General features: G+C 37.7%; 2 protein-coding genes across 2 annotated transcripts; both read left to right on the plus strand.

Annotated features, from left to right (window-relative positions):
• Nucleotides 1-1256: 1256 nt before the first annotated feature.
• On the plus strand, nucleotides 1257-2210 carry LOC104854658 (olfactory receptor 7G1-like). The gene has a single exon (XM_010613256.1). The coding sequence runs from the start codon at nucleotides 1257-1259 to the stop codon at nucleotides 2208-2210; it is 954 nt and encodes a 317-aa protein (XP_010611558.1).
• A 3131-nt stretch (nucleotides 2211-5341) lies between these two features.
• On the plus strand, nucleotides 5342-10549 carry LOC104854659 (olfactory receptor 7G2-like). Its single transcript, XM_010613257.1, has 4 exons — nucleotides 5342-5467; nucleotides 9669-9861; nucleotides 9935-9995; nucleotides 10057-10549. Exons 1-4 carry the CDS (start codon nucleotides 5342-5344, stop codon nucleotides 10547-10549), a joined length of 873 nt encoding a protein of 290 aa, XP_010611559.1.
• The last annotated feature ends 1034 nt before the right edge of the window (nucleotides 10550-11583 follow it).

Raw genomic sequence — 11583 nt, forward strand, 5'->3', positions numbered from 1 at the left:
TAATACCTGAACTCTGCCACATTTCTCATGAGCAGTGGCATTAGGTTTTCAAAGGAGCTTGAAGACTACTGTGAATTTCACATACAAGGGATATCGGTTGCATATTCTGTAAGAGTCTAATGCCTGATGATCTGAGGTGGATTTCAGGTTTTGATACTAGTGCTGTGGAAAGTATTCAAATAAAGGTTAAGATCAGCAGAAAGTGTTGACTGCACAGAGACCACAATAAATCTGTTGCTTGTACACTCTTGAAAACCCTACTGGTGAGAACCAAATGACAATTAAGCTACATTTGATGGCACATTTTAAGTTAGAAACCAACCCTTATTTTACTCTGCATGAAGACTCTCCATTGTTTCTTTTGCTGATTCTGGGAAATAATATAATTATGTAATAACAATGAAAATGAGGTATACAATAAAAGTAATAACCTTGGGGCTAGGGGTTTGACTCAGTGGTTTTACTGCCTGCCTCACAAGTGCAAGGGCCCAAGTTTGATCCCTGGTACAAAAAACAAACAAAGAAACAAAAAGTAATAACCTTGATTCATCTCAAACTGTTCTGCCCAATTGGAAGACAAATTTTCCTCCACAAAACTCATCCCTGGCATTAAAAAAGTAGGAGACTTCAATTCTTGAAAATAGAGAAGATAAGTTCATTTGCATTTTTTTCTTTCTGTTTCAGGTCTTGTATTAATTACAAAGAAATATCAATGTCCTATATTTCATCACATCCAAGGACTTGAGTCAATTCTGAAAAATGTGGGTGTTTTAAAGAAGGGGAAAGGTAATAAGGGAAAAGAAAAAAAATATGACAAAATGAAAAAATGGAAATAAAGTGTTTATAAATGGGGAAGGGAGGGGGTGGTGCAAGGAGGCCAGGGATAAGGGGAAAAAATGAGAACCAAGACCTGTCATGTAAAGGTACAAGATCTCAATAATGAATGTAATTGTACTGTATACCTAAAATGTACCAATAAACTCAATAAATGAGAAAAAATGAGCAAAAACAGAGAAGAAAAATGTAGGGAGACAGGAATTAGGAAAATTATCTGAAGATTTACTTGTGTCTAACATGTGAATTAGAAGGGTTTTTTAATTGTATGGCTCTGGAAAAAAATAGTTTAGATAAAGTAACTTTATCCAGAGTATCTGCTAAACATACAACACTGGTTTTCATATATATGACTGGTCACTCAAAAAATCACTTACTTTATTTTATTTTTAGATTATCTTTTCCACAGACTCATCAACAACATGAAATTAAAAAAACACACAGATGTTTTAGAATTTATTCTTGTGGGACTGACAGATAACCCAGAACTGCAGCCCTTCATATTCAGCCTGTTCCTGTGCATGTATATGGTCACAATTTTGGGAAACCTGCTCATCATCCTGGCTGTGAGCTCTGACTCCCATCTCCACACCCCCATGTACTTCTTCCTCTCTAGCCTCTCCTTCACTGATATTTGCATAAGCACCACCACAATCCCAAAGATGCTGGTGAACATCCAATCACAGGACTATAGCATCACTTACACAGGCTGCCTCATTCAGATCCCCTTTGCCATGATTTTTATTGGTTTAGAAAGTTGTCTCCTTGCAATGATGGCCTATGACCGCTATGTGGCCATTTGTCAGCCGCTGAGGTATAGGATCATCCTAAGTCCATATTTCTGTGTCCTGCTAGTTCTTCTCTCCCTGCTCATTAGCACTCTGCATGCCCTGCTACACACTCTGATGGTGCTGCGGCTGTATTTTTGCACAAACGTCGAAATCCCTCACTTCTTCTGTGAACTTGCTCAGGTCATCAAGCTGGCCTGTTCTGAAAACTTTATAAATACCTTTCTGATATATTCAGCAGGAAACATATTTTTTGGTGTTCACATTGTTGGAATTATTTTCTCTTACACTAAAATTGTCTTCTCTATTTTGAGAATATCATCCACGGGTGGAAGGTATAAGGCTTTTTCCACCTGTGGGTCTCACCTCTCTGTTGTTTACTTATTTTATGGGTCAGGTTTTGGTGTGTACTTGAGTTCTGCCTTTACTAAGTCTTCTGCTAAGAATTCAGTGGCTTCAGTGATGTACATTGTGATCCCTCAAATGATGAACCCCTTTATCTACAGTTTGAGGAACAGAGAGATGAAGATAGCTCTGAGGCACCTCATTAGTGGGAAGCCTCTTGTATTCTTGAGTTATTGTCTTTGAGCTAGGATTTATAGAATGTGAAAAAGTGACAGGAATACAGGTGAGCCAGAAAACCTGACTTATCTCACAAGCTTTTCCAAAATGACTGCATAATAATATGTCTAGGTAAATTTAAACATCTACTTTAAGCTTCTTTTTGTTTCATCCATTTCTGTGATGTTTGATAGATGAATTCAACCTCTGTTTGTTGCTCTGATGGCTTAGAAGAAACATGTGAATTGGGGCCTCACTTTTAGCAAATATTTAGGATCAGCTTCAGTGAAAGGAATGTTGGAGTTGTTGGGTAGACCAGGCTTGGGAGCAAGGAAGGATGTATTAATACCTGGAGAGGAGCTTGTGCGTGATGACAGGTAGAGCCGTGAGTATTTCATCCCATATGAAGCTATTTCACTAAACTTTTGTCCATGATTATGTAACTGATGAGATTTTCCTCAGACATTTACATGCTTCTGAACTCATATAAACATTTTTTTTACTATTCTTCATCACTTTTTTTGTTCAACCAGTTAGATTATATAAAGATTTGTGATGATTTGAGATATTTTAGATTTTGAACTGCAACATATTGCCAGTTCTCATATGAAAATTAAATCTTCTCAGTATTATGCTTGGGCCACAGAGAGAGTTATATATTTTTTTTTATTTTATGTAAAGATAAAATGTCATCACAAAATAAGAGAATATCAACAGTTAGTATACTGTATATCATTATGTTCAAATAGTTGCTCAGGCTATAAGACATTGTTTCTTTTCAGCAGGCAATATCACTTCTGTTTCATCTTTGTAGCACACACTTTTCCTGGAGCTTCCTTTTTGGCCAAACTCACAATGTTTGAAATTAATTCTGCTGGGCTCTTTGTTCTTAAATCTCAACACAGATTTGACTAAAATCCACCAATAGTAACCACACCATGAACTCAGTATTACACTACCTTGAAATTTCTTCTGCAAGATTAATTAGAACACTGCCCTTAATCTCAGTCTCAGGCAAAGTCTCTGAACAGGAGCAAAATGAAGACAAACTTTGTGCCAAGACTTAGCAAGCATCATGTGGAGTCCAGCAGCCAAAGAATCCTTCTTCCCAGCAAGAACCTCCAGAGCCTGGTTTTTACTGGCTGGATTTCTATCACCCTTATGCTCTTATGAGTTCTTATTAGATTGTCCCATCTAGTAGAGTATGAGATTTCAGGTCTGCTTCTTCAGTTGGCTTCTCCAAACCTTTCCAAACCCATCCCAGGAGCCAGTTCCAAAAGCACCTGAACTTCACGGTCAGTAGTAGAAATGACCACATTTCTCTGGTAACAAATTCTGTCTCAGTTACTTTTATCATTGGTGAGCCAAAATGCCTGACATGCAAAGTTAGAGGAGGAAAGGTTTACTTAACTCACAGTTTCTAGAGGCTTCAGCTCACAGTTGGCTGGTTCCAAGGCAGGGTAGAATGGCAGAAGGACATTTCAGAGGAAAAACAGTTCATGGTGGGCAGCAAAGCAGCACAGTAGTGAAGAATCAGTGCTTACATGTTATACCTTATAATTTATCCAGGTTATTCACTCTGAGGAAGGTTAGCTCTTACGTCCAGGTTGGGGTAGGCTTTATCCTGCTATGGCACCATGAATCAATTCCAGCATCACATCCTTCATCCCAGCATCACACATACTAGATCCAACCACCTAAGAAAAGCCCCACCTAAGACTTCATATGGCTTTGGGGGGGCATGCACATACATGCTATGATATATTCCATCTTATTCCAGAAAGAATGACCATCATCAGGAAATTTAGCAACAACAAATGCTGACATGGCTGTGGTGAAAAAGGTACCTGTCCACATTTTTAGTGGGTAAATGCCACAGGCTGAGCCTGAAGATGGCCCTGCATCTCTTCCCTGCTCCCTCTCTCCTCCCTACTCCCTTTCTCCTCCATAGACTAGAAGAAGAGCATTGTAGACTTGGTTTGCACAGCCCCAGGAGACAGTTACATTGTATCCTTCCTTGTTCCCTCTCTACCCATGCCCCAGTCATGAAACAACTACACTACTTTCTGCCCAGGCCTTGTAGGCCATGTAGCACAATTCACCCGGTCTTCTCTTCCTGTTTGTCTTCTACTATAGATAGTGTGCGGTGCTCTACGTACCCATTAGCTCTCAAAAGGTATCATTCCACCTGATCCCAGATAGAAAGAGTAATCTTGGTCTTGTTACCTTTTCTTCATCTCCCACCACTCTCCCCAGCTTCAGACCCCATGCTGTGTCAGTCATGGCAGGTAAAACCCTTAGATATATTTGTATGAAGATTTCTAAAAGAGTTAATATTAGAAATTCCATAAGATTCAGCTATACCTCTTGTAGGTATCTTCTCTAAAGAGATTAGAGCATCATACTGTAGTAGTACCTGTATACCAATGTTTATAGTACCACAATTCATAATAGCTAAATCCTGGAACCACCCTGTATACCCAAAAAGAGATTACTGGATAAAGAACTGAGATATCTATATATAATGGAATACTATTTGACTATAAGATAGGACAAATTTGAGATTTTTGAAGGAAAATTAATGCACCTGGAAAGCATATTGAGTGAAATAAATCAGACACACAAGGCATGGGATAGGAAATAAGGGAAAAGAAAAACATGAGAACATGAAAAAATGGAAATAAAGTATATGTAAATAGGGAAGCGGGGGTGAAGGGAGGGCAGGGGTTAGGGGAAAAATGAGAACCAAGACCTTTCATGTAAAGGTACAAGATGATGAATGTAACTGTACTGTGTAACTAAAATGTATCAATAAACTCAATGAGAAAAAATAACTAAAATGGAAGTTATGAGTTTATTAGAGAATTTCATTAGATTATGGGAGCAAAGTTGGTATTAAACAGTCGAGTAGAAATGGTAGAGAAACATGGATGATGTACAGCTGGCCTGAGGACTCAAAATTAGTTATCTTGAATTACTGTTCTCTATAGTGTTTGTGTTTAAGGATGTATGCTTCTGGGATCAATATCAATAGTGTTTCTGGTTACTTTCTCCTTAATGAGAGCTCTGGATATTGGCCCCTGGGTGATATAGCACCTGTGGGAGTCAGGCAGTGAAAACCTCACTGAAAAGTCCAACCCAGACAGGCAGCAACAGCCATGCTCTCTGCCAGAGATGAACTCTCCTGGGGCAGATACCACTGTGTCCACCCTTCACAAAAACAGATCATTGGTTTTCCATATGCAGGTCACTTGCTGAGCACCTTTGTCACTGAAACCTTCCAGGTAAGCCAAAGTCTGTTCCTTTCTTATTAGAGCATGAGTGTAATTTTGGAACAATTTCATTACCTGAAGAGATCTGTACTTTTCTGTAGGGGGTTGTGAGGGCTCTGGATAAGGAAGAGGAGACAGAAGCTCAACAAGCCGTCCTGTAGTCCATGTTTCATGCTAATAGGAACAGCAGAAATCACCTAAATAACAACATCCACAGCACAAATGTCCATCTCCCTCCAAAGATTAACCACTGTCATTACTGTGCTGAATTTATTCAGGCCTTTTTGTGTGAAGTGATAAAATGAAACATGCACAACTCACCAACTTGCTGAACCCTTTCATTCTAGTTTCCCTTAGGTGAGGCAACTTGAATAAAGTGATGTCCCTCATGCACGGCTTTAATTTTACCTGTAGTCATCATTAAGAGTCAGTAGCCACTTTACCTAATGGTCAAAGAAGGTAGTAAATAGGGCTGCAAAATATGAGAACAATCTGATAATGAACGCCAAATAAGCATGACTATATTTAACAAAATTGAGGAGGAAAGAAAAATTAGTTACACACACCAATTGTAAATGGTACACATTCACAATATGGTTTTTTTACATGGAAAATTTAAAATACAATACCATGGAGATGTTTTTTTGAAGAATAATGCTAGAAAAATGAAAATTCAGAAAGAATGATGGAAGTTGATTGGTTATGATGCTTTCCCTGCAGAAGTAAAAATAAATTAAGTTTATAAAAGAACATTTACTAAGGGCCTTCAAAGAGTCTATTATTATTACTCACAATGAAATATCTCAAAAAACATGGTGAAGTATGCGATATTTAAATATTTTATTCATTAGGTTAATTGGTACATGTAAGTATACATTATGATCACTTTCATCATTGGGAATTTGTCCTGTACATGACGTGTGGTGGTTCCTGTTCTTTCCCATTCCCCTTCCCTCTCTTCATATCCTTCACCCCTCCCTATTTACAGAAGTTTTGTTTCCATGTGTTCCTTCTTTTCTCATTTTTCTGTTCCTTTCTTTTCTGTCCCTAACTACCCATTCCTAGTTCCCTTTCCTTTTTCAAACTTTTCTTTCTATTTCACAATATCAGTTATATATTTTTGTTCTCATTTACCTTTTCAGTTTTTAACACCAGAAAAACATTTCAGTATTTGCAAATGTGTCCTATTTATTTCACTTACAACTATGGTTTCAAGGTCTATCCACTTAGCTATCAATGTTTTTAGTATGTCATTGTTTATGGCTGAATAGCACTCAATTTTACAAATGGAAAAGAAAAAAAATACATATTCTTTATACAGTCCCTGGTTGATGGACAATTGAGGTATTTCCAAGACTGAACTATTACAAAATGTGCCACTAGAAACATAGAAAACATGGGGATGTTTTTGTTGTTTGCTAAGAAGTACCACCCATAGAAGAATTTCTGCAATTTCTGTCATGTATGAATAATCCATGTCAGAAATTTACACCAACATAGAACTTCAAATAAATTTATTTTTTTCTCATGTACAAGTTTCCATAATATTCCCTGTAATTCATTACTTTTTTATATCATGTGTTTCTTTTTAATTACTGAATTCATTTCCATTTGTACAAGTTTTACAATCTTTAATAATAATATGAATCCTTAAATAATTGACACTTTCCTTATTCTTCTTGTTAGTCAGTAATCCCAAAGGAAGTTTAAGCATATGCGTGGTTCACTGACATTAGCATTGTTCATGGTGGAGATTTCTTTTCTTGATTTTCTCCTTCCTCACTACCTCAGCTGATCATTTGTGTTTTGTTGGGTTGAAAGCACCATCTTCTGTTCTTCATGATGTCCACCTGTGCACACATGAACAAAGGGTTGGAACAGTCAATCGAACGATAGTACTACCTAGGACTCTACAGGAGGCTTTTGCCCCATTTCTCACATCCTTGTAATGTCTCCATGAGGATTTGAAACCAGAAATGTAGAGGTTTAATTACAGAATAAAAATTATGTATTTGACATACATACAGTGCATGCTGAAGAAACAAACATTGTTCAAATATCGCCATGCTATAGCTCTGGGTACACCCATTAAGCAGGTTCCACTACACAAATGTAAAACATACAGTGAACATTTTTTGCATCCTAAAAGTAACTGCTAGAGGTTGAATTAATTTCAGACCCTGAGTCTCATTTTACACCAAATGCTCATTGCTGATCTAGGTGATTCTCTCTTCCCCAGGTGATACAAAGTAATCCTCACAAGAGACACACTGTTAGGATGCCTGAATATTTGACTCTGCATTATTTACTGAGTGTCTGTTAGAAAGCAAGAAAATGTTCTCTATTTTTATCTACTTTTGTAAAGCCTTGAATTTCACTCTTTCTTTCATTTAACTATTATTTTGTTTTGCATTTTTATGCAATTATGTATTTCCAGACTCACTATGGGAATAAGTTCCCATATGATGGGGAAACAGTGTTATCAACATGGCTGCCCAGATTCTCCTAGAATCAATAGCTAGGTTAGCTCACTTGTGTTTCCAAGAGTGGCTCCATGAGCTTCAACTCTAAAAGCAACATTTTCTAATCATTTCTCATATCCACTTGCACAGCTGTCTTCCACATGCTGCAATTCATATAAGGCATAGTTGATGGAACATCTTGAAAGCAAGGAAAATTGGGGGAGTTGTTTCATAAAGTAATGATTTCAACTATAAGGAAATTAGCAAGTACCACATGAACATACGGATGCTAGTTTTCTGCTCAGCAACTAACTAGTCAAAGGACTCAACTCAGCACTATGACAACTAGGGTTTTCCCCAACTGTTTGTCAAAAAGTGTATACATGTTACATGTCACTCCCTATGGGTCCATGGGGCTAAAGTATAACCTGTACAAGACAAGCCTTGCCTGTACAAGACAAGCCACTCAGGTGACAGCAAGATTAGCCCAAGTTAAAGACCATTGACTAAGAACAGGCTCAAATGTGTGTCATGGACTTGCCTGTGCCCTGTAAGGAATCAACTCACACAGCTAGTGTTCAAATCATCTGCTCTATTTACAGCCAAACACCATCCCTTACATCGCCACTGAGCTCTGTCTCCTGTGAGAGCAGCAGTGGTTTTAAATTCTCACAGGAGCAAATATTCATACTGTGAACTGTGCGTGCGAGGATCTAGTTATGTGTGTGTCAGTGTCTAGGTGTGCGTAGACCTAGGTGTGTGTGTGTGTGTGTGTGTGTGTGTGGACCCAGGTATGTGTTTGTAATGATCTAAATGTGTGCTCCTTAAGAGGGTCTAATGCCTCATGATCTGAGTTTAGGCAGTTATGCTGCTAATGCTGGAAAATGGATGAAAATGGGGATTAAAATTAGCAGAGATGTTTGACATCACACAGACCACAATAAATCAATTACTTACAGGCTCATATTAAAATCCTGTAAATGAGCAGCAAGTGGCAGTTAAGCTGCTTGTGGAGATGGACCCATGCCAGAATTCAACCCTTATTTTAGTCAGCATGAGGTCTGGACATTATTTCATTTTCTTTACTCTGAATTATGGTGAGTTAGAAAATTATGGGATTATATATCAGAATGTAATAATAATATCGAAAAGGCTACAGTAAAGACAATATGTGGAATCATCCCATGCTACCCTCCTGCCTGTGTGAGGACAAACTGTCTTCCATGAAACTGGTCCTTGGTGTCAAAAAAGATTGAAAAGTGTTGCTCTGGAAGATAGATTTGATAAGTTCATTGTCATATTTCTTTTTGTTTTTAGGTGCGATCTATCTATAAAGAACAACCCATGTCTTATATTTTATCACAATCTCAGTACTTGCTACAATTTTAAAAATGCAAGGGTGTTTAACAAAGGAAATTAGAAGAGAGAGAAGTGGAGGGAGAAGGGGATCAGAGAATGAACCAAAAATTCACCTGGGTTTACAATGTGACTCCAAACTATTTTGTTTTAAGAAACTTGAAAAAGCTATAGAAATATTCAATTCACTGATAGTATATGCACAACATAGAATCCATGTCCTCATTGCCAGATCATGTATAACACCTCCAGGATAATATTAAGAATTTCTCTCTATATAACCACAAAATCCTTATTTCAGTTTAGTTCCACCTCATATCTTCACAGTTTCACCAAAATTATGAAATTCAAAAACCAAAGAGCTGTCTCAAATTTTCTTCCCCTAGGACTGACAGAACCCAGAGCTGCAGCCTTTCATCTTCTTTCTCTTTCTCGTTATCTACCTGATCTCCATCCTGGACAACCTGCTCATCACCCTCACCATCAGCTCTTACTCTCACCTTCACACACCTATGTACTTTTTCCTCTCCACCCTGTCCTTGGCTGACATCTGTATAAGCACCAAAACTATCCCAAAGATCCATGCAAGTACAGGATCAGCACAACACCTACACAGACTTCCTCACTCAGAACACCTCTGTGTTGATTTTTGCTGATTTAGAAAGTTGTCTACTTGCAGTGCTGGCCTACGACTGCTATGTGGCCATTTGTCAGCACCTAAGGTATCAGGTAAACCTGATTCCTGGTCTCTGTGTCCTGCTGTTTTTTCCCCCTGCTCATTAGTACTGGGCACACCATGCTTCACACTCTGATAGTGCCTTGGCCATCTTTCTGCACAGACATGGAAACACCTCAGTTCTTCTGTGAACTTTCTCAGATCTTCAAGCTGGCCTGCACTGGTATCTTTATAAATACCCTTCTGATAGTTTCAGCAGCGAACATATTCTTTGATTTTCCCAGTGCTGAAATAATTTTCTCTTATACTAAAATTGTCTCCTATGTTTTCAGAATGCCCTCAGTGGGAGGAAGATATAAAGCATTTTCTATCTGTGGGTCTCACCTCTCTGTTGTTTCCTTATTCTATGGATCAGGTTCTGGAGTGTACCTGAGTTCTGCCATTACTGACTCTTCCACTAAGAATGCAGTGGCTTCAGTGATTTACACTGTGATCCCTCAAATGATGAACCCCTTTATCTACAGCTTGAGGAACCGAGAAATGAAGATAGCTCTGAAGCATCTCCTTATTGGGAAGCCTTCTTTATTCTTGTGTCATTAGCTTTGAGTTTGGACTTTTCATGATAAAGTGTCAAGAAAGCAGGTGAGACAGAAAAACTGTCTCTTATGTCATCAAAGATTTTTTAAGATGACTGCATGATGCCTAAGTACATTGCAACTTGTACTTTAAGCTTCTCTTAGATTCATCCAATTCTGTGATATTTGAAAAATTATTTCCATATCTATACTCTATTTTTCTGCTCCAATAGCTTAAAAAAATATGAATTAAGGTATCAGTTTTAGGAATTGCTTTTAGATCTGTTTCAGAAAAAGCTACTCTGGAGTAGTGGATGAACAGGGATAAAAATGAGAGTCTGTGTTGATATCTGGAGATGAGTTTCTGCATGATTCTGCATGATTCTATCGTTAGAGTCATTGTTTTTGAGTTCTAACCCATGTGAAGCTTATGATCTGAACTTTCATGCATATTTAAGTAATTACTGAGATTTTCCCCTTAAGAGGACCCTTCTTGGATCATATTAACATCTCTGATATCTGGCTTCATTATTCATTTAATTCCCACATTTATATTTTGTGAATGTTTTGAAGTTTGTTTGTTTGTTTTGAGATATTGGGGATTTTGAACTTCAGAAAATATGCCTTCATTTCACATAAGAAAAATAAACTTTTACACTAATATGCTCAATTCACAAAGGGAGCTATTGTACATTACTATGAATTCACAAAGGTTTACACGTTTACAGGTTCACTGAACCCTGAAGGACACAGCTTCTTCTTAGCACTATTTTCCTCACAGCCACTAGTTCTCATAGAGTAGTTTGGGCCTAAAATGCAGTCAAAAGCAATGAATCCCTGAATAAGACTCCCAAAGTACAATAAATAATACCAAGGATTGATAAGCAGGATGCATCAAATTAAAAAGCTTCTGCACAGGAATGGAAGCAGTTAACAGAGTGAAGAGACAGAAGAACGAGTGAAAGAACAACCTTTGCTTACTATATTTCTGATAAAGAATTCTTCTCTCTAATGTGTAAAACACTCAAAAAGCTATTTTCCTAAAAAAAAATCCAACTT

This window comes from Fukomys damarensis, unplaced genomic scaffold (assembly GCF_012274545.1).
Source record: "Fukomys damarensis isolate Sample0158 unplaced genomic scaffold, DMR_v1.0_HiC HiC_scaffold_30, whole genome shotgun sequence".
Taxonomy (NCBI): Eukaryota; Metazoa; Chordata; class Mammalia; order Rodentia; family Bathyergidae; genus Fukomys; species Fukomys damarensis.

Bases quoted from the DNA above. Each gene is read 5' to 3' on its own strand.
- LOC104854658 (XM_010613256.1), top strand. From the start codon at position 1,257: ATGAAATTAAAAAAACACACAGATGTTTTAGAATTTATTCTTGTGGGA.
- LOC104854659 (XM_010613257.1), top strand. From the start codon at position 5,342: ATGCTCTCTGCCAGAGATGAACTCTCCTGGGGCAGATACCACTGTGTC. The intron at 5,468-9,668 runs GTAAGCCAAAGT...TAGGACTGACAG, and splicing joins TTGTCACTGAAACCTTCCAG to AACCCAGAGCTGCAGCCTTT. The intron at 9,996-10,056 runs GTATCAGGTAAA...CCTGCTCATTAG, and splicing joins GCCATTTGTCAGCACCTAAG to TACTGGGCACACCATGCTTC.